The sequence below is a fragment of the Aquarana catesbeiana genome, linkage group LG01 (assembly GCF_042186555.1).
Source record: "Aquarana catesbeiana isolate 2022-GZ linkage group LG01, ASM4218655v1, whole genome shotgun sequence".
NCBI classification, from domain to species: Eukaryota; Metazoa; Chordata; class Amphibia; order Anura; family Ranidae; genus Aquarana; species Aquarana catesbeiana.
Genome location: NC_133324.1, coordinates 368,959,393 through 368,982,184, shown reverse-complemented (window position 1 = coordinate 368,982,184; position 22,792 = coordinate 368,959,393). Strand labels below are relative to the sequence as shown.

General features: G+C 41.9%; 1 protein-coding gene across 2 annotated transcripts in view; it reads left to right on the top strand.

The window, feature by feature from the left end:
• The window catches only part of AOPEP (aminopeptidase O (putative)), a 615,981-nt gene that overhangs the window by 262,484 nt on the left and 330,705 nt on the right, over window positions 1-22,792 (top strand). For both annotated transcript variants that reach the window (XM_073633214.1, XM_073633224.1), the window contains 2 exons: window positions 11,248-11,350; window positions 11,433-11,540. In XM_073633214.1, the coding sequence (XP_073489315.1) occupies window positions 11,248-11,350; window positions 11,433-11,540 (211 nt within the window). The remainder of the gene's footprint in view (window positions 1-11,247; window positions 11,351-11,432; window positions 11,541-22,792) is intronic.

Sequence of the window (22,792 nt, the reverse complement as noted above, 5' to 3'; positions counted from 1 at the left end):
GGGCTTCATAGGACCTTCAGTGGACTTTTTCTGTTGAAAATCAGACGGACTTTAGATTTGGAACATGTTTCAAATCTTTCCGACGGACTCGAGTCCGGTCGAAAAATTTGTTCGTCTATATGCTAGTTTGATGGACAAAAAAGGAGGCAAGGGCAGCTGTTGGCTACTGGCTATGAACGTCCTTATTCTAGTCCCTTCGTACGTCATAACGCTCAAACCAACAGACTTTCGAACAGACTTTAGTCCGTTTGTGTGTGGGCAAGTCTGGTCATTAGAAAGTTCGTCGTAACTCTGTCGAAAGTCCGTCGGAAAGACCGTCGGACCTTTGAGGGTGAAAAGTCCGCTCGTGTGTACACGGCATAACAGTTTTTTTTCTATGATTGCCCTGTATTTGGCTCCATCCATTTTCCCATCAACTCTGACCAGCTTTACTGTCTCTGCTGAAAAAAAGCATCCCTACAAGATGATGCTGCCACCACCATGTTTCACAGTGGGGATGGTGTGTTCAGGGTGATGTGCAGTGTTAGTTTTCCACCACACATAGCGTTTTGCTTTCAGGCCAAAAAATTCAAAGTTCCGGCGGACTTTCAGAATGAACGGACTTGCCCACACACGGACAAGTCCGTTCATTTTGAACGTGACTCAGGTGCGACGGGACTAGAAAAGGATGTCAATCTTGCCGCTTTTATCGGCAAGATTGACACCTTGCGAGCCCCGTTGCGGGGCATACTAGGCCCTTAGGTCTGGTATGGATTATAAAGGGAACCCCCTACGCCGAAAAAACGGCGTGGGGTCCCCCCTAAAATCCATACCAGACCCCGATCCGAGCACGCAGCCTGGCCGGTCAGGAAAGGGGGTGGGGACGAGCGAGCGCCCCCCCCCTCCTGAACCGTACCAGGCCGCATGCCCTCAACATGGGGGGTGGGTGCTTTGGGGGAGGGGGGCGCCCTGCGGGGCCCCCCACCCCAAAGCACCTTGTCCTCATGTTGATGAGGACAAGGGCCTCTTCCCGACAACCCTGGCCGTTGGTTGTCGGGGTCTGCGGGCGGGGGCTTATCGGAATCTGGGAGCCCCTTTAATAAGGGGGCCCCCAGATCCCGGCCCCCCACCCTATGTGAATGAGTATGGGGTACATGGTACCCCTACCCATTCACCTAGGGAAAAAGTGTAAGTAATAAAACACACTACACAGGTTTTTAAAATATTTTATTAAACAGCTCCGGGGGGGGATCTTCCTCCGGCTTCGGGGGTCCCTCCGCTTCATCTTCTCCCGGCGTCCGGTTGGTTCTTCTCCCGGTGTTCCAGTTCTTCGGCCGGCTCCTCTGCTGTCTTCAGGTAGCTCTCTTGCCAGCAGAGGTCCGGACTCATCAACATGGGGACAAGGTGCTTTGGGGTGGGGGGCCCCGCAGGGCGCCCCCCTCCCCCAAAGCACCCACCCCCCATGTTGAGGGCATGCGGCCTGGTACGGTTCAGGAGGGGGGGGGCGCTCGCTCGTCCCCACCCCCTTTCCTGACCGGCCAGGCTGCGTGCTCGGATCGGGGTCTGGTATGGATTTTAGGGGGGACCCCACGCCGTTTTTTCGGCGTAGGGGGTTCCCTTTATAATCCATACCAGACCTAAGGGCCTGGTATGCCCCGCGCTCGCCGCAATAGGAAAATGTGTTTTTCCTATTGCAGCGAGCGCGAGATGCAATACCCTGCCCTCGTGTCGTATCTGGTCCGTCGGACCAGCATACACACGAGCGGGCTTTCCGTCGGACCAGCACACACACGAGCGGACTTTCCACCCGAAACTGAGTCCGGCGGAAAGATTTAAAACTTTCTTCAAATCTAGGTCCGGCGGGCTTTTGGGAAAAAGTCCGCCGGAAAAGTCCGCCGGCGCCTACACACGGGCGGATTGTCCGGCACACTCTGGTCCGCCGGACCAAGTATGCCGGAAAGTCCGACCGTGTGTACGCGGCATAATAGTTGTACTGTGGACAGATTCTTCCACCTGAGCTGTGGATCTCTGCAGCTCCTCCAGAGTTACCATGGGCCTCTTTGCTGCTTTAATGATTAATGCTCTCCTTGCCTGTCCTGTCAGTTTAGGTGGACGGACATGTCTCGGTATGTTTGCAGTTGTGCCATACTCTTTCCATTTTCGGATGATGGATTGAACGGTGCTCTGTGAGATGTTGAAAGCTTGGGATATTTTTTTATAACCTATCCCTGCTTTAAACTTCTGCACAACTTTATCCCTGACCTGTCTGGTGTATTCCTTAGCCTTCATGATGCTGTTTGTTCACTAAGGTTCTCTAACAAACCTCCAAGGGCTTCACAGAACAGCTGTATTTATACTGAGATTAAATTACACACATGTGGACTCTGTTTACTAATTAATTAGGCGACTTCTGAAGGCAATTGATTCCACTAGATTTTAGTTAGGGGTATCAGAGTAAAGGGGGCTGAATACAAATGCACGTCACACTTTTTATATATTGATTTGTAAAAAAATATGAAAAACATTTATCATTTTACTTCCATTTCACAGTTATCTGCCACTTTGTGTTGGTCTATCACATAAAATCCCAATAAAATAGATTTACGTTTTTGCTTGTAACATGACAAAATGCGTAAAATTTCAAGTGGTATGAGTACTTCAAGGCACTGTATATACAGGTATATACAGGTAATACAGGTAGTATTTTTGTAAATATTTTATTATATATTTTTATTTGACAACACTGAAGAAATGACACTTTGCTACAATGTAAAGTAGTGAGTGTACAGCTTGTATAACAGTGTAAATTTGCTGTCCCCTCAAAATAACTCAACACACAGCCATTAATGTCTAAACTGCTGGCAACAAAAGTGAGTACACCCCTAAGTGAAAATGTCCAAATTGGGCCCAAAATGTCAATATTTTGTGTGGCCACCATTATTTTCCAGCGCTGCCTTGGCCCTCTTGTGCATGAAGCTCACCGGAGCTTCACAGGTTGCCACTAGAGTCCTCTTCCACTCCTCCATGATGACATCATGGAGCTGGTGGATGTTAGAGACCTTGCGCTCCTCCACCTTCCATTTGAGGATGCCCCACAGATGCTCAATAGGGTTTAGGTCTGGAGACATGCTTGGCCAGTCATTCACCTTTACCCTCAGCTTCTTTAGCAAGGCAGTGGTCGTCTTGGAGGTGTGTTTGGGTCGTTATCATGGAATACTGCCCTGCGGCCCAGTCTTCGAACGGAGGGGATCATGCTCAGCTTCAGTATGCCACAGTACATGTTGGCATTTATGGTTCCCTCAATGAACTGTAGCTCCCCAGTGCCAGCAGCACTCATGCAGCCCCAGACCATGACACTGCCACCACCATGCTTGACTGCAGGCAAGACACACTTGTCTTTGTACTCCTCACCTGTTTGCCGCCACACACGCTTGACACCATCTGAACCAAATAAGTTTATCTTGGTCTCATCAGACCATAGGACATGATTCCAGTAATCCATGTCCTTAGTCTGCTTGTCTTCAGCAAACTGTTTGCGGGCTTTCTTGTGCATCATCTTTAGAAGAGGCTTCCTTCTGGGACTACAGCCATGCAGATCAATTTGATGCAGTGTGCGGCGTATGGTCTGAGCAATGCCAGGCTGACCCCCACCCCTTCAACCTCTACAGCAATGCTGGCAGCACTCATATGTCTATTTCTCAAAGGCAACCTCTGGATATGACGCTGAGCACGTGCACTCAACTACTTTGGTCGACCATGGCGAGGCCTGATCTGAGTGGAACCTGTCCTGTTAAACTGCTGTATGGTCTTGGCCACCGTGCTGCAGCTCAGTTTCAGGGTCTTGCCAATCTTCTTATAGCCTAGGCCATCTTTATGTAGAGCAACAATTCTTTTTTTCAGATCCACAGAGAGTCCTTTGCCATGAGGTGCCATGGGGTGCCATGTTGAACTTCCAGTGACCAGAATGAGAGAGTGAGAGCGATAACACCAGATTTAGCACACCTGCTCCCCAATCACACCTGAGACCTTGTTCAACTCACACATGTGAGGTATAGCCGAGATTGTCGGAGCGAGAGGTCTATGCTAAAAAAATACATATAATGTTTGGGGGTTCTAAGTAATTTTCAAGCAAAAAATATTGATTTTAATTTGCAAGCAACAAATGTCAGAAATAGGCTTAGGAATGAAAGGGTTAAAAAAGAAGCCCCAAGCTGTCTTCTCCTTGTGCTGTCTTCTTCATCGCCTCTGGTTGCCCGCTAAAAACAAAAAAAAGGCTGATCATCTTCTAAGGCTGTCTTCATCCGTTGTGTTGTCACACGTTGTGTGGCATCTCTTATATAGCTATGGGGTGTGGCCAACCGGTGTCATCACCCAGAGAGCCCACCCCTTGTGATGACACGTGTCAACATGGGCCAGAGCCACCCACCCCAAAGCTCCCATACCCTTATGTTGAGGGCATGTGGCCTGTTATGGTTCGGGGGGCGCTCGTCTCCTCCCTTTCCTGATGTGCTGGGCTGCATGCTCAGATAAGGGTCTGGTATGGATGCCATTTTATTTATTATTATTATTATTATTATTATACAGGATTTTTATAGCGCTAACAGTTTGCGCAGCGCTTTACAACATGGGGCAGACAGTACACTTACAATACAGATCAATACAGGAGGGATCAGAGGGCCCTGCTCGTTAGAGCTTACAATCTAGAAGGGAGGGTCAAGTGGAAACAAAAGGTAATAACTGTAGGGGATGAGCTGATGGAAAAAATGAAAATACAGTTGTTAGGTGTGGGTAGGATAGGCTTCTCTGAAGAGAAGGGTTTTCAGGGATCGTCTGAAAGCTAATAAAGTAGGAGATAAGAGGACAGATTGGGGTAGGGCATTCCATAGGATTGGAGAGGCTTTTGAAAAGGCCTGGAGGCGAGCATGAGAGGAGGTGACAAGGGAGCTAAAGAGTAGGAGGTCTTGAGAGGAACGAAGAGAGCGAGTAGGTTGGTATTTAGAGACTAAGCTAGTGATGTAGCTGGGGGCGAAATTGTGGATGGCTTTGTACGTAGTTGTTAGAATTTTGAATGTAATTCTTTGGCCGAGCGGAATCCAGTGGATGGATTGACAGAAAGGAGTGGCAGACACAGAGCAATTGGTAAGGTGGATGAGTCTGGCAGCGGCATTCATAATGGATTGAAGAGGTGATAGACTATGTAGAGACCATTTCAAAGGGCCTGGTATGGACCTGGGGGGGGATCCCATGCCGTTTTTGTTTTTTTTTTTGCTGGCAATATTTTTTTTTTTATTGCATTCAGCGGGAAATTCTGCTTACAGCTGATGATTCATCGGTTGTTAAGGACGCTTCCCGGCCCCTTCCTTAGCAACCAGCAATGTACAGTGTGTTTACAGTGTATTTAAAGAGGGGAAAAAAACATTAAACGCAAAATGCATGAAAACTGTATGCAAAAACACATAAAAAAACAAGAGTTTAAAAAATGCAAAACACACTGCAAAACGTGCCTGAAAAACGCATCAAGTGCAGCCATATAGATGTGAACCTAGCCTTAAAGGAGTTGTAAAAGCAGAAGGTTTTTTATCTTAATGCATTAAGATAAAAAACCTTTTGTGTGTAGCAGCCCCCTCAGCACCCCCTAATTACTTACCAGAGCCCCATCTCTCTCCAGTGATGTCCACGAGTGTCTAAGCTGTCTGGCACACTCCTCCTGATTGGCTGAGACACAGCAATGGAGCCATTGGCTCCCATGGCTGTCATTCAAAGTCAGTCAGCCAATCAGGGGGGAGAGGGGGCCAGGTCGGGGCTCCGTGTCTGAATGGATACATGGAGCACTGACTTGGCTCGGGTGCACCCATAGAAACTGCTGGTTGAGGGGGCACTTGATAGGAGGGAAGGACCAGGAGCAGCGAAGCGGGACCCGAGAGGAGGAGGATCCAGGCTGCTCTGCTCAAAACCAACTGCACAGAGCAGGTGTGTATAACAGGTTTGTTATTTAAAAAAAAAAGAGAGACTTTACAATCATTTTAAACAATCCCAAAGTAATTTTCTTGAGTTTACCCATCCTTGGCAAATGAAAGCTATTTAGTAATTGGTTGTCATGAGTTGCAGCACACAGGTTTTGCAGTATGATGTTTTTAAGCCCAGCATGTCAAGGTCTTCTGAAGGCAGACATTTAAAAGAGAAGTATGGATTTTGGGTTTTTTCCTCCATCATACTAGGTGGATGCAGCATGGGTCCGAAGCTGCATCTGTCCACCGCCGTCTCTGCCCTGAGAACCGAGCAATCGAACATTGCAGATGGCTCGTTTCTCACAGCTACCCGAGCAGAGAGGTGTTGACTATCAGTCACAGCTCTCCTCTCTGCTCCCTCCTGGAGCACTGGGCTGTGGAGGGGACTGTGTGGCCATGTCAGGCTCTCCGTGGCTCGCTGAGATGGGTGTCAGTCCAGGCACCTGGCAGATCCAGACTTCATTGTCGTGATGACGCGGTGCCTGGACTGATATCGGTGACGTCAGCAGAGAGCGCACTTCAGTCTGCTCTTTTCTGAAAACGGATCACAGGAATGCAAAACGAATTGCACTCCTGTGATCAATAGGAGAAGCACAGCCAAACAAGCTTTGGCTTGACTTCTCCTTTAATGCATCTCTATGCAATGCCACAGCTGCTGGCCTAATCATGTCTATGCATGAATGCAACTCTTGTTTACGTCTACCGCAAACATAGGCTCTCCTGCACATGAAGTGCAGGTCATCAGACAAAGCATCTCTCTGTGCAGAATACTGTTTAGAACTGCAAAATACAGCTTATCTGTCATATATCTCGCTGGGAAAACTCTCTCCTTTGTTAAATTCAGCGGTCCGTGGACATAAATCACTTTCTGTATTTATTAAGGCCCAGCACAGATGCCGATTCTACTAATTTGATGATCTTAATAATGTTTCCTTACTTAGTGAGTGTATAAGGAGCATATGTGGCATCCCAGCAACAACTGAAACCCTGGCATAATGAGGCAATAGCAATGCCTGTGCAGTTTTGTCTGCAATGATCATACTGAACACATAGCTAGTGATTAGACAAGTACATTTTGCACTTTGATTTGCCAAGGTGAAGGCACTTCAAGAATAGTTAGGCTCTTGTCTAAAGTTTTTATTACTTTTGGTAGTGTGATCAGCCAGATCAGAACAACATTTCACACAGCATTTTTTGCACTACTTGGGTACTTGCGAAAGTTATCTTAGAACAGTCTGTTAAATGTCTAAAGTTAAAATAAAATGACTTGGAAGGGGGAAAAAATATATAAATTCACATAATGAACTTACTATAGCCTTGCTGAATGTATCTTGCCTTGCTGAATCTTACTCTAAAAGTTTCTGAAAGACCGTTTTTGCTAATCTACTGTTCCTTATCAGCTTCATGGAGTAGGGATGAAAAGAGCCATTCATTCTGGCAGACTTTGTATTGTGTGCTTTTAAATCAATACTTGGAAGTGTAATAGAATACCTGTGCTCTCAGCCATTCTGGTGATTTGAGATCCATCTAGCTAAGAAAAAAATATTAAACTTGTCTCTTCTTGTAATGTGACGATTCTAAACATATGGACTATTTACCTTTTTTTTTGTGAAAATTATTTATTAGTGAAAAATAGTCAAGCATTTATCTATAAAACCGTCTCTCCTTGTTGCATCAGTGTAGCCTTACTTCCCTAGAATAATAGTAATGCCTGTTAGTGAGTTCCAGTTTTTAAAGTGAACCTGAACTCAAAAAGTAAAGATTTGCTGTGATATAGATAACATTTAGATCATGTGTCAAAGACAAGGCCTGTGGCCGAATCCAGCCAGCCAGGCCATTTCATGTGGCCCTCACACCTCTCCTGCAGCTGCAGCGCCCCCCTCGTCTCCATCCTCACCTTGTGTAAGCAGTCGGCAGCAGAGAGGAGGACAGAACTCCTCCGTCAGATCCTGCGCTTCTCCATGCAGCCACAGCATACCCTCATCTCTGCCTCCCCTGCTCTTCTGGTCTCAGCATTCAGCAGACTCTGGCAGCTGACTCCAGCCCTTTTCTGGTCCTCCTCCAGACGCTGCACTTTTTGCTTCCAGCGGGAGCTGCCACACATGGATTGAATTTCAGCCTGTCCCTGCTGGACCAACCAAACTTTGATCTATCTATGACTAGATTTACAGTCAGTTTGCTATGTGGTAGACTTTTAAATGTGTCTTATGAGCTCACTTGAAACAGAAGAAAAGATCGCCTGTGTGGGCCTAAAATCTAAGCTCATACCTCTGCTTTCAGAGGCAGAAAATACAGGACTAGCAACAGCCCCTGAGAAGTAAAGGCCACCATAAATTGCTGATTTGATTCCCACATCCATGCTGGTTGTAGAAATCTCCACTGCTGGCTATTGTATTTCTGTCTATTGTATTTTTATTTTTGTATTTTTGCCGAGCCATTTGGTACTTCCAAGATCAGGAGAAAAACCAAACCACCGCCAATTCTGCTGTAAAAAATCCAAGTTTATTGTTTTCTGTCTAATTCTGATCTGCAGTTGTTCATTGCTACTTGGGTTTGGCCAGTAAAAATGCAGAGAGCAGCTGTAAACTGCACAAACAGTATACGTACAGTAGTGCGCAAATGTTTTGGGAACTAGTGAAAAAATGATGTGTTGATGCTTAAAAAAAGTAATGCAATAAATCATATTTATTTATCAATTAACAATGATTGCACAGAGCACATAAGTAAAACCAGGTTTTTTTTTTTATTATAGTAAAAACTGAAATATTTCATTTTAAATAATAGGCCAGCAAATGACCTAATTTTAGTGAAGATTTTATGGTACTTTGTGACATGTCTTTTTGAAGTAATGCTTTCAGGGTAATGCGGCGTCATGCATGATGTGATGTTTCGGGGGAATTTTTACTCTGCGCAGCACATCAGGCATCATACCGCAGGATGAATGTAATTTATTTGTATGCTTAGAACTGTATTGTTATGTAGTGTATTTATGCGCTGCGTCGCAGTACAGAGTGGAATGTACCCTGTTGAAGTATTTGTTTTTTGTATATTTTCTTGCAAAATAAAGTATACATTTTCAACCAAAAAAAAACAGGTTTCGTCCTCCCTTCCTGCTTAGGTCTACACCTCTTTCCTTCCTTTCTCGCCTTGACTGTTTCCCGCTTTCTCTCACATACTGACTGACTCCTGCCTTTTCTCTTCCCACCTCCCCCCCTTTTTTTTTTCCTTCTTTTCCTTCCCCTCCATTATGGGATGATGATCCCACTTCCTTTTGCCTCCCCATGTCCTGGGCCTCGGAGCCCAGTTACTCATTGTCACGTTCGACACTAGATGCTGGATGCTTCTACATTTCAATTTGAAACCGTAAAAAATAATTACATAGCTTCATAGTTAGTCATGTTGAAAAAAAACACAAGTCTATCTAGTTCAACCAATAAAAAAAAAAAAAAAAATATTCACTCCCATATACACAATCCTATACCCACAGTTGTTCCAAAGAAAGGCGAAAAAAACCCTAGCAAAGCATGATCCAATTTGCAACAGCAGGGGAAAAAATTCCTTCCTGATTCCCCGAGGCAATCAGATATTCCCTGAATCAACTTTACTTATAAATGTTAATACCCAAATATGTTTCTTTTGTATCTACGTGTGCTTTACTGTTTTGCTCCGCTGCATGGGACACTTTCTCCTTTTTTGCTCTGTATCTTGATATTTTTTTAATCAAAAAAAGCTATTGTACCAGAAAAAACATGTATGGATCTGGTACCAAGGTAAATATCGAAACCATAAAAAAAAAAAATTCCATGGAAAAAAAATTGTAATGGGAATGCTCCTGGAACTAATTAGGCATCTATGGCACCACCACCCCAACAACAAATCCATTTTTACCCAGTTGATGTCAGATAAGGACCGAGTCTGCAGACAAAAGCACTGTGGTTGTTAATAAGTTGAGGGCTGTAAAAAATGTCTAATTTCCCTTTACCCAGTATGTCCAGGTATTGGGAGAATATGACTTTCCCCAACTCTACCATGTGATAGCGCTGGTGCTTGATAATTGGCTGCTCATGCACCATGAAATGTCACATGAGGGTGGAATAAGAGCTACAACTAGGATCTTATACAGGGCTTTTTCTGTTCGCTGTGGGAAACTGGAGTGAAGGACTAGCAAGAGGGAATGTAAGTACACTATATTGTCAACAGTATTGGGACGCCTGCCTTTACACGCTCATGAACTTTAATGGCATCGCAGTCTTGGTCCGTAGTGTTCACTATAAGAGTTCCCTTCACTGGAACTAAGGGGCCAAGCCCAACCCCTGAAAAACAACTCCACATCAAATTCCCCCCTCACCAAATGAATTTGACCAGTGCACAAAGCAAGGTCCCTAAAGACATGGATGAACGAGTTTGGGGTGGAAGAACTTGACTGGCCTGCACAGAGTCCTGACCGCAACCTGATAGAACACCTTTGTGGTGAATTAGAGCGGAGACTGCAAGCCAGGCCTTCTCGTCCATCATCAGTGCCTGACCTCACAAATGTGCTTCTGTAAGAATAGTCAAACATTCCCATAGACACACTCCTAAACCTCGTGGACAGCCTTCCCAGAAGAGTTGAAGCTGTTATAGCTGCAAAGGGTGGGCCAACTCAATATTAAACCCTACAGACTAAGACTGGGATGCCATTAAAGTTCATGTGCGTGTAAAGGCAGGCATCCCATACTTTTGACAATATAGTGTATGTCTATCTGTAAAGTTAAAGTACAACTAATGGCAAAATGTCTATTAAAAAAAAAGTGCAGAGAGATTAGAACCCCTGTCAGTTTTTATTGTTCTCTGTGCCCCCTTAGGGAGATTCACCCTCTCTATTTGTCCCATCTACCATTATCATTGAAAGTGGAAATAAAAGAAAATCCCTAACTTTAGAGGGGTAATCTTCCATTGAGGACACTTGTTCTAGTGACCTGGGGGGCCCCAAGGGATTCCCTTAGTTTGCAGGAATATCCTCTCACTTCCTGTTTTGTCTATGGGACAGGAAGTGAAGGGGAATTTCCATAATGGACATATATGACAAAGGAAAAAAATAAATGGGCTTATGACGCTTCCTTACTCTATTCATAATGGAAAAAAAAAGTTTTGCCTACAGTTTTGCTTTAAGTGAACATGAATGGATAAAGCAAAGGTTTACTTTAATCAGTATTTGACAAAAAAAGTGTTTTATTGTTTTTGAAAATAATGGCACATCCCTCATTTCTCATACCATCAGGCCCCAAGGTGATAGCACAGGAGAAGTGAGTGACTCTGGAGCTTCTGTTGTCAGACATGGACTAAATGCAGACAAGGCTTTTATGCAAGTGCATTATTTAAAGGTAACTGGTTTCGTTTTCCCTTTAACAAAAAACATTGATGTGAGTTATTTCTTGAGTTAAATGTATTTTATTAAATTTTCAGGGTTATTTTCTTCTTCGATATCTTGAAAAAATCATGGGTCAAGATGCATATTTCTCTTTTCTGAGAAAATTTGTGACTAAATTTCATGGGCAGTTGATACTCTCTCAGGTATGTTTAACAAATTAGCGACTGTGTAAATGGTCAGACGGTCAAGTTTTTTGTACACTGAATACTTTCATCTTCTTTGCTCCAGAGCCAGCATGTGATACATTTAAACCTCATTTTTTTTTTTCCGCTCCATCATTTTTTTTAGACGATGGTTCAGCCACACCATAATGATGGAGGGAGGGGGAGGGGGGACTTTTTGGTTTTGAGAGATGCTATCAGGAGACAAGGAAGCCTCTCTGGCCATAATATAACCTTTCTTAATGGGTTTTGTTATTACTTATATGATAAGAGCCACCAAGCACAATGTATATTGCATCCATGTTTCAACAATCTTCTGAGGAATATCCGGGCATAATGTTCTGTATGCTGTTTTGAAAAAGTAATAAAAACTATTGGAACGAAAAAAGCCAGCTACTGCAAGATTTCAGGTGATTTCTAAGCTATGATCATCTTAAGAGTAACAACTCCTATATGTCTGTTTTGACAAGTTCCTTTTAGGGCCTCATGCACACTGGTGTATGAATTTAGGCAGGCCATACACAGTTTGAATCTTGGCTGGTTCCTGCTGAACCGTCTGAGATTCGAACCATGTATGGGGTAGGCTAAATGTACCAAGTTGATCGATTGTACAACCAGCATGCCGGGTTTTATCTGCGATTATCGCTAGCGGCTGCTATAGCTGCTAGCAATAATCACTGTCTTCTCCTGGTGGGGACAGCTAATATAGAAGTGCATTTTTTTTTTATATACCTGTGTGCATATGAGGCCTTAAAGGCTGCTCTTTTTTAAAAAAAAAGATATGTAACTGCTGCACAAGCCCTAGTGTAAGTCAAAGGTATTAAAAATGCCCTTTTCATTTTATTCTACATCTGCCTATAATTTTCCAAAAGTGACAACGTTCTAATTTTCTCATCTTGAAAATACAGTGGCTTGAAAAAGTATTCATACCCCTTGAAATGTTCCACATTTTGTCATATTACAACCAAAAACGTAAATGTACCTTATTGGGATTTTATGTGATAGACCAACACAAAGGGGCACATAATTGTGAAGTGGAAACAAAATGATAAATGGTTTTCAACATTTTTTACAAATAAATATGTTAAAAGTGTGGCATGCATTTGTATTCAGCCCCTCTGAGTCAATACTTTGTAGAACCACCTTTTACTGCAATTACAGCTGCAAGTCTCTACAAGCTTTGCACATCTAGAGAGTGACATTTTTGCCCATTCTTCTTTGCAAAATAGCTCAAGCTCTGTTAGATCGAATGGAGAGCATCTGTGAACAGCAATTTTCAATTCTTGTCACAGATTCTTAATTGGATTTAGGCCTGGACTTTGACTGGGCCATTGTAACACATGAATATGCTTTGATCTAAACCATTCCATTGTAGCTCTGGCTGTATGTTTAGGGTCGTCGTCCTGCTGGAAGGTGAACCTCCACTCCAGTCTCAAGTCTTTTGCGGACTCTAACAGGTTTTCTTCTAAGTTTGCCCTGAATTTAGCTCCATCCATCTTCCCATCAACTCTGACCAGCTTTCCCGCTGAAGGAAAGCATCCCTACAACATGATACTGCCACCACCATGTTTCACGGTGGGGATGGTATGTTCAGGGTGATGTGCATCGTTCGCTTTCCACCACACATAGCTCTTTGCTTTTAGGCCAAAAAGTTCCATTTTGGTCTCATCTGACCAGAGCACTTTTTTCCATATGTTTGCTATATCCCCCACATGGCTTCTCACAAATTGCAAATGGGACTTCTTATGGCTTTCTTTCAACAATGACTTTCTTCTTGCCACTCTTCCATAAAGGCCAGATTTGTGGAGTGCACGACTAATAGTTGTCCTGTGGACAGATTCTCCCACCTGAGCTGTGGATCTCTGCAGCTCTTCAGAGTTACCATGGTCCTCTTGGCTGCTTCTCTGAATAATGCTCTCCTTGCCCGGCCTGTCAGTTTAGGTGGACAGCCATGTCTTGGTAGGTTTGCAGTTGTGCCATACTCATTCTATTTTTGGATGATGGATTGAACAGTGCTCGGTGAGATATTAAAAGCTTGGAATATTTTTTTATAACCTAACCCTGCTTTAAACTTCTCCACAACTTTGTCAAACAGTGAATTGGATGTGACCTGGCCCACACACTATAGCACACATGGCGACCTCCATCCCTAAATTAGTTTATAGAAAAGGAGAGCTGTGGGACTTTAAATGAGGCGACCACCATGTCAGATATGGACGAAAACAACATAAAGTTGAAGTTACAGTACATGATTTATTGTTACATTGAAGAAAAAAATTGTATCAAATAGATAGGTAGTCACATGACTTACACTAAATATGCTGCTACATAGCATGCAATACAAATAGGAATTAGACATAAATGCACATGATAAGATAAATTGGTTAAAAAACATGTATTATAGGAACAGATAACTTTGGGCATCGTTTCCTGGTATTACGGCTATTCATCAGGAGTGTTGTGAAGTAATATACTGGAAAGGAAATGGACAGGGGTTAATGATAATGCCCTTAGAATAAGGGAGGACAGCGAGATTATATCCCAACAAGGTGGAGATAAATTGGGATACTTACTACACAGCCTCAAGGCCAGGTCAGGTATCCGCCAAGGAAGACAGGGGTAACAGGCATGATGACATAGGCTGTGTAGTAAGTATCCCAATTTATCTCCACCTTGTTGGGATATAATCTCTCTGTCCTCCCTTATTCTAAGGGCATTATCACTAACCCCTGTCCATTTCCTTTCCAGTATATTACTTCACAACACTCCTGATGTATGGCTGTAATGCCATGAAACACGTTGAGTGCCACTAGATGCCCAAAGTTATCTGTTCCTATAATACATGTTTTTTAACCCATTAATCTTATCATGTACATTTATTATGTCTAATTCCTATTTGTATTGCATGCTATGTAGCAGCATATTTAGTGTAAGTAATGTGACTACCTATCTATTTGATACAATATTTTTCTTCAATGTAACAATAAATCATGTACTGTAACTTCAGCTATGTTGTTTTTGTCCATATCTGACATGGTGGTCGCCTCATTTAAAGTCCCACAGCTCTCCTTTTCTATATTCTCCACAACTTTATCCCTGACTTGTCTGGTGTGTTCCTTGGCCTTCATGATGCTGTTTGTTCACTAAGGTACTCTAACAAACCTCTGAGAGCTTCACAGAACAGCTGTAATTTATACTGAGATTAAATTACACACAGGTGGACTCTGTTTACTCATTAGGTGACTTCTGAAGGCAATTGGTTCCACTAGATTTTAGTTAGTGGTATCAGAGTAAAGGGGGCTCAATACAAATGCATGCCACACTTTTCACATATTTATTTGTAAAAAAAAATGTGAAAATCATTTATCATTTTACTTCCACTTCACAGTTATGTGCCACTTGTACTGGTCTATCACATAAAATCCCAATAAAATACATTTACGTTTTTGGTTGTAACATGACAAAATGTGGAAAATTTGGCTATGAATACTTCTTCAAGGCACTGTATTTCAGTAAGTTTCTGTTCATGTTCTGGACTTTCCAGAATTTTATCCCTCCGCTCAATTGATTTGTGTACACTCCTTTTCCCAAATGTCTAACCAGAGCTTGAGTTTAAATGATGGATATCCCCTTCAATAGCAGTTTTACCCTTTCTAAAATATATTCAAAGTGCCTTTCATGCATAAAGGTAGTGCTGGGGCTGCAACTTCTTTTTTTTACAACACTAAACTGGGGTGGATGCAAGGATCTCCTGCTGTGGTTATTGTATGCTGACAGCCAGCGGTCATATTCAAAGTTTGCATTCATATGATTGGAGGCAGGAGCTTATTGGCTGACATTTTTTCTATCTGTCCTTTTGATTTTTCAGTCGAAGGGTATTGGGTGGAAGGTGCTGACATTAATTTTGTCCAATTCATCACGAAGCAGATGAAATTTTCTCTGTGTATAGCTACTGTAGCTTTCGACTGATCATGTGATTATAGTGAAGCCAGTCTCTTTCCTTTGACGTCACTTTCAGAAAGTGCTGGCAAGGTCTTAATCAGTATTTGCAGAATATTTATTTAGCTAATACTTCAAGGATATTAAGCCGTGTACACACGGACTTTTCAGCATCAAACGTCCGACGGTCTTTCCGACGGACATTCGACGGAGTTATGACGGACTTTCGGACGACCGGTCTTGCCCACACACGAACGGACTAAAGTCCATCTGAAAGTCCATTGATATGAACGTGATGACGTACGAAGGGACTAGAATAAGAAAGTTTATAGCCAGTAGCCAATAGCTGCCTTGCGTCCTTTTTTGTCCATTGGACTAGCATACAGACGAACGGATTTTTTGACTGGACTCGAGTCCGTCGGAAAGATTTGAAGCATGTTCCACATCTAAAGTCCGTCTGAGTTTCAACAGAAAAAGTCAGCTGAAGGTCCGATGAAGCCCACACACGGTCGGATTGTCCGACGGATTAGTTCCGTCGGACCAGTCTGGTCGAAAAGTCCGCCAGTGTGGACAAGGCATTAGAGTTACCTATTTTAATGGCATCACATAAGCATAGTGTACATTAGCATGCTTCTCCAAGTTATATCTTGCCCAGTCTACTGGTAAAATATGTTTAAGAAGTTAGTGGGAAGAAACATTAATAATGTGGAAGAGTAGTTAATAGATTATCATTGGTGGCTTCAGCACATTACATATGTAGGCTGATTTACTAAATAAGTTGATACTCTTCTTACAATAAATTGGGGACATTCACTTCAGTTATCCAATCATATAAAAAGCAAACTCTGGTGTGCTTATTTCATCTGCACATGATTGGACAAGTGAAGTGAATATTCACACGTTTTGTAGTGTAAAAAGTCTCAACTCTTTTAGTAAATCAGCCCAATAGTCTTTGTGCTTTAAGCAGTTTTAAAAAACAAGTAATTATTTATTCATTTTAAAAGCTTGCGAGTCACTTTAATCTCTTTCATGCTTGTGTTTAAATATATCTGGATGGGTTTATGAGAAAAATATCGATATAGTACATCTACTTTCTGTAAAGGATCCCATTAAGTCTGCATTAAGATGTCATGTGCGGTCTTCTTCTGTATACAACTGAACGTGAGTCACATACACAATGTCAGGCTTCAAGTATCTATTGGTATCTCTCCCATTTCCCATACTCCTGCTAATAGACGGATGGCAGTTCTGAACATACAGTATATAGGGGTGGATTTATACCAGCTGCAGCTTCGGTATGTGTATTCACTTCTTCATTTTTTTTTTTCATCTCTGCTAAAGAGTCCTCAATTATCTGATATTTTTTTTTATTTGCATTCACTTGTCAACCTTGTTGTGCTATCTACTAAAACCTTACAGGCTTTTCTTTCTCCTCATCAAATACATTTTATATTCTGTGTTTAAATTTGCAATTTCTTTTACATTTGCCAAAAAAGCACACAATAAAATTTAATCTCACGAAAAAAAAAAAAAATGATTAAAATAAAATGATTAAAAAGCACAAAGAGAACCTGTGACATTATAATAAGAATTGAAGTGCACTTATGGCTATTGAATGTACATTTTTTTCCTGCCAGTAGCTCATGTGCCTTTAGTTCAATGTATTTTTCTGTAAAAGTAGGACATCTGTTTTGTAAATATGTCAGAGCTAAAATATCCAGACATTATTTCTTAATAGTAGATATGTTTAAGCTTTTATGCTTATTCAGTGGGTAAACAGCAATAATGTTGTGCAATACACAGTCAGGGGAATTCACTAAAGCTTTAACAACACTTTTCTGGCTATAGTCTACAACTACCTACGTAAAATTCAGGCAAGTATTTGCATAATTTTCAATAACATTACGGTCACATGCACCAAATTCAGAAAGTTGTAACTAACACCACTTTAAGAACAACATATTCCCAAAAAATTACCACCGGTTCACAGACCAGGAAACTGGCACTAAATACATCCAGTATCGTGGAAGTACGCCAGTGCTCAGAGTGGGACATGCCTGTGCTGGGAACTCTTCGTGAATGTGACAGCTTCCTACACAGGGCTCTACAGCGGAGAGTGGTGATGTCATTACCCAAATATGACAATGCCCATATTTGGGATATTTGGGATCAGAGCCTGATGGGGATCTGAGAGGTTTGTTCCCCATTAAGTCCACCCTAATTTTGATTATAGGTGTATTCTGAAGACGTTATTGGACTGAATGGCAGCTATGGATCTGCCCACTGTCATGCACTGTCAGTTAACAGTAAGGCGGACCTGATGAGTAAATAGTCTATCAGTTTTCGAATCAGGCTTCAGCCACCACAACAGAAAACTAGTTGCCTTTTGTCTGTCAATGTGACAAAGTGTCCTGGGTGGGAGCACCAGTATGAACACTCCGATGTCAGTGCCAGACACAGACAGATACATGTACCTGTCTGTGACAGGTACTTGAATCAGATGCAAGTATTGACAATCCCCCCCAAACCTAAATCATATTGGTTGCTATGGATTACTGCAGTCTGTATATCATCCTTAAACTTTAAAAATAAATAAACCTCTATGTATAAAAGCTATTGGGACTCCAAAGAAGAATAGGAAAAGGATGTGAATAAAAGTCTGGACTATATTCTGCACTGTGTTGAAAAGAATGCAATTTGTGTGTCTTTTATATTTTAGGTTACTTATGCAAATAGGTTTAGGAGCACAATACTTCCATAAGCAATCCACCAGTGGAGTGTAAAAGTGCAAACTGTAGCAGCCAAATGGTTAAAGTAATACTAAAGGATAACATTTTTTGGGTTAAAATAAAAATCTGTTATACTTACTTGCTCTGTGTAACAAAATTGCACATAAAAGTCCCTTACCTCCTCTTCTGGTGTTTCCCGGCCTGCGCTGTCTGCTCCTCCATGTATGCGCGCTCCCAAGGCAGACTGTGTGCGTCCATATACAGCACCGTAAGCCATGCCCCCACTCTCTTCTCACAGAAGTTTGACTGACAGCAGCAGGAGCCTGTAGCCCTGTCCGCACTCAGTGTCTCCTGTGGGAGCAAGAAGTGAGAGGAGCGGTGCTGCAGCTGAGACAGTGCTGGAGCGGTGACAGGAGTCAGGTAGGTATGTAGGGGTGGGTGTGGATAGAACAGGTTAAGGGATGTTTTTTACCCTAATTTAGGGAATGCATAAATGTGTGAAACTTTTTAACTTTAGAACCCCTTTAAACCACTTGCCTACGGGCCACTTACGCCCTCTTCCTGCCCAGGCCAATTTTCAGCTTTCATTGCTGTTGCATTTTGAATGACAATTGCTCAATCATGCAACACTGTACCCATATGAAATTTTTATATTTTTTTTCCACACAAATAGAGATTTCTTTTGGTGGTATTTAATCACCACTGGGTTTTTTATTTTTCGCGAAATAAACAAAATCTAATATCAGAGACATTAGAAAGAACGGATATAAATTGTTATCAGTGCAGTGCTTTTTTCAGTCTTCCTGTAACATCTTCTCCACAATGTGGGTCCTAAGTGACACTGGGAAGGCCCCTGCACTTCCACATCTACATTTACAGCACACGCATTTGTGTTCACAGTCCTTGCCAGCAGCGTGTTTTCTAGGAGAGATGTAAATAGTCTCTAGCTCTGTTACTTTTCTATTTACTTACACATTTTTCGTTAAAGTGGTTGTAAACCCTTACATATACCCAGTAAAGGGACTGGCCTCAGGTGATACACATAAATGAAATGAATCCCCCTACATATGTTGTACCTGTCTTCTCTTCTCTATAGCCATTCAAATTGAAGAATTTATAAAGCTTGTCTGAGTGCAGAAAGCAGGGGGTGGGAGCTAAAATTACACACTTCACTCTGAGAGCTGATTGGAGGCAAGGGACACACCCCACTCCACTCAGCACACAGGAACAGAGCTGAGGCTGTCAATCAGCTGGAGGTCCCTCCCCTGTTACCATTTTTCTCTTGGTGTCGGGAAAACTTGTCAGAAGTGATTCATGTTGATAGCAGAGTAGCAAAGTAGCAGACAGAAATCACATTTAGTGCTCTTAATTGAGACAAGTATATGCTATAGAGGGATATGCTTTGTTCACATTTCATGCCTGGGGTTTACAACCACTTTAAGTTCTTCATTGTTTTTCACTTCACTGTGTTAGTGATATTCCATCACTTGAGCAGTGTGTATTTTAGTTTCAAGGAATGTTTGGGTGTGATGAAGTACCAAAAACTGATTCAGCCGAGAATTTCTATTTTTATTTGCAAGTTAAACACTTGTTATACTGCCAGTGGGTTAACAATAATGCCAAGCCTGAATGTTTCTGTTTATAGGATTTGGCTTGAAAAGTAAGAACTTTCTTCATTTTTGTCTGTCTTGGCTCAGTAAGAAAGGCTTGGAGCACGTGATTACCTGGAAGTAGTGTTCCTTTAGTTTTCATTTAAAATAGTTTTCAAAAGTCAAACGTTATGAGAATCAGTTCAGGATGCAGGATGTGTGCAGAGCAGTCACTTCGATCCCAAGCTTTTCCCTGGCTTTAGATTTTATTATGAAATAGGATGGAAGATATTTGAAGGCACGGAGACTCCCACACCTTGTTAATACATCTTACTTTATAAGAACAAAGCCTCCAATGTTTATGGCAGTAACTGTAGGATTCTATGTTTTAACAAAGCAAATATTTGTGATTACTGACCAGCTTTTGTTGTGATCCCGTTTTAAAGTTAACTTCTCACTGGTGGTTTGTTAATTTGCCAAATGCGTCTAGTGTTTTCTTGGCATTTGGTAAGCAATTAAAAAGCTGTCAGAAAGCGTACCTAATGCTTGCAGAATGCTCAGAAAACAGTTTTAAAGACGCCAAAAAATCACCTTCTAACCACTTGTTAATTTCACCAATTATTTTGAATAGGGGCGGTCGGTAATTGAGAATTATCAGCTGTAAGCAGTTGGCAGCCTTGGAATGATGTGGATGTTTCCCAGTGACCACTTAAAGTATGCTATGCTATGCTATTGGTTGCCTGTATGTGTACTGTCACGTTCATTTGCTGTTCAAACTTGTGCAGTAGGTAGTTGGCAGGGTGTTGATTTGCACATTCACTGCGTGCCAACAATGTCAGTAGGTACTGAGCTTTAAAGTGTACTATAATAATGTCTGGGTATATTTTTTAGGATGCTGTCAAGGCATCCTGAACTATCAAATACTGTTTTTTGTATAACTTAATGCATTATAGCTGCTCTGATCAGTGAAAGGGACATGTCATAATATTCAGAGTTTTGAGGGCATCTGCTGACAACTGATATTATTAATAAAGTGCTGCCAAAAACTCAACTTACTTTATTAGGGACTTCAGATAAATAAATGAAGGAAAAACACTCTACAGATTTTATTTTTCTTAGTTCTGCCCATAATAAGAAATAATACAGCTTGTAGAAAACCACTTGTCATTCACTTTTAGGTTATTGCCTTTTTTAATTTTGTATTTTCCTAAAGAAGAACTCCGGGCAAAACTTTTTTTTCTCCCATTGCAGTGGAACTGCGCCCGCACTGCATGGTTTACCTGCTCGTTTTTCTTCTAGCGGATTTCAGAACAGAGATATACTTGCCTAATCTGCCAATCCTCCAAGCACAAGGCTGGTCTGGTACTGATACTGTCGTCCCCCCCCCCCCCCCCACGGACGCTAGGAGTCTTGTGAATGGGACTGTTCCTGACATCATCATAGACCGGCTCTCTGGACGTGAGGACAGCAGGAACAGTCCACCACAGGACGTGGGGGAGCACAGTTTTTGGGAGGATCTAAATATCAGGCAAGTATAGCCTTTTTTTTATGGTGCGTCCCTAGACAAAAACAAGCAGGTAACCCATTCAGTGCGGACACTACATGGGAGAAGAATGTTTTTTCATGGAGATGTGTTTTAATAATACTCCATGTTGTGTGAACACCCCAGGGCAATTTTCCATGTCTCTAGCATGTCTGCTTAAATTAACAAATTAACAGATTAGCAGTTTGGGGTAAATTAACCGATTTAAATAATTTATCCATGGAATGAATTGGAATTATTCCCTGGGCAATCAAATTAACCAAATTATTTTTTATACTGTTCTAAGTTCCTCATCTTTACCTATTGAAAGGTGTGCCAAAAATGATATTCTTTGTTAAAAGAAGAAAATCTAAATTAGATTAATAAACTAGAACTATGGCCTACTTAATAAAGAGATATATGCTGCAGTAATTCATTATAAGTGCATCTGCACTTACAATCTTCTCTTAGTCCCCTTGTAAAGTGCCACAAATAACTGTTGATCCTGTCAGTTCACCTAATACAGCTTCCTGTGATGGTGTGACAACAATGCTGCACTGCTTTTGAATTCAGAGAGTTGCCATTCTTGCTGTGGATTCCTGCTTGCATTCCAGTGGGATGAAAACATGTTGTATGGGTGTGGTTATTGACATTGTCACTGCTAATTAACAATCCTGTAGCTTTTCAATTGGCTCTTGGCCACACATAGTCCTGCCCCCTGCTTCAGTGTTTTGGCAGGTGAGCATGAGGACAAAAATGAAGGAGGTTTTAGCTTAATCAGAAAAGGTTAATAAAAGTTTTTTTTTGTTAGTTTTTTTGTTTTTATTAAGCTTATGCATCTTATAGTAACTGGATTTGGTAGTTGTTTAGGCTGGCATATAGGTTAAATCTTACCCTGAATCTGTAATTTCCTCTAACGATAAAATTTAAATCTAATCAGATATCTTGGTTGGAAATTTTTTGGTAGCAGTTAAGCTATTTAATATGGACCACATTCCTTAACCACTTGTCTTCAATTGTATGTTGCAAATCGGTGAAGTAGTGGAAGATGGTGAAAGATTCATACAGCTTATCACGTGTTTTGTGGCCTCCTAAAGTAGGTGATGTGTAACGTTCTCTTTTTCTCTGCTATATGTGTCAAATTTTGGGTGGCAGGTTGACAAATCTAATTGGTAGCTGTGAGAAACACTTTTACTGTATCTTTGTGCTTTCATGTATGTAAAAAATAGCAGGGAGCCTACTAGGAGTGGTTTGGGAATACCGTTCCTGCATTACAAATAGGCAAGTATGAGTCTGCGATGACAGGTTTTTGTTCACATCAAAACTGCTCATCTCCCTAAACATGTCCGTGGAAATGCAAAAGTAGCTGAAGCAGGTTGATGCAGCTTAGAAGTTCAAATGCAGATCAGGAAGTGTCACATACCTGGTCAAGGCCAAGTTGATGATAGGATTTTC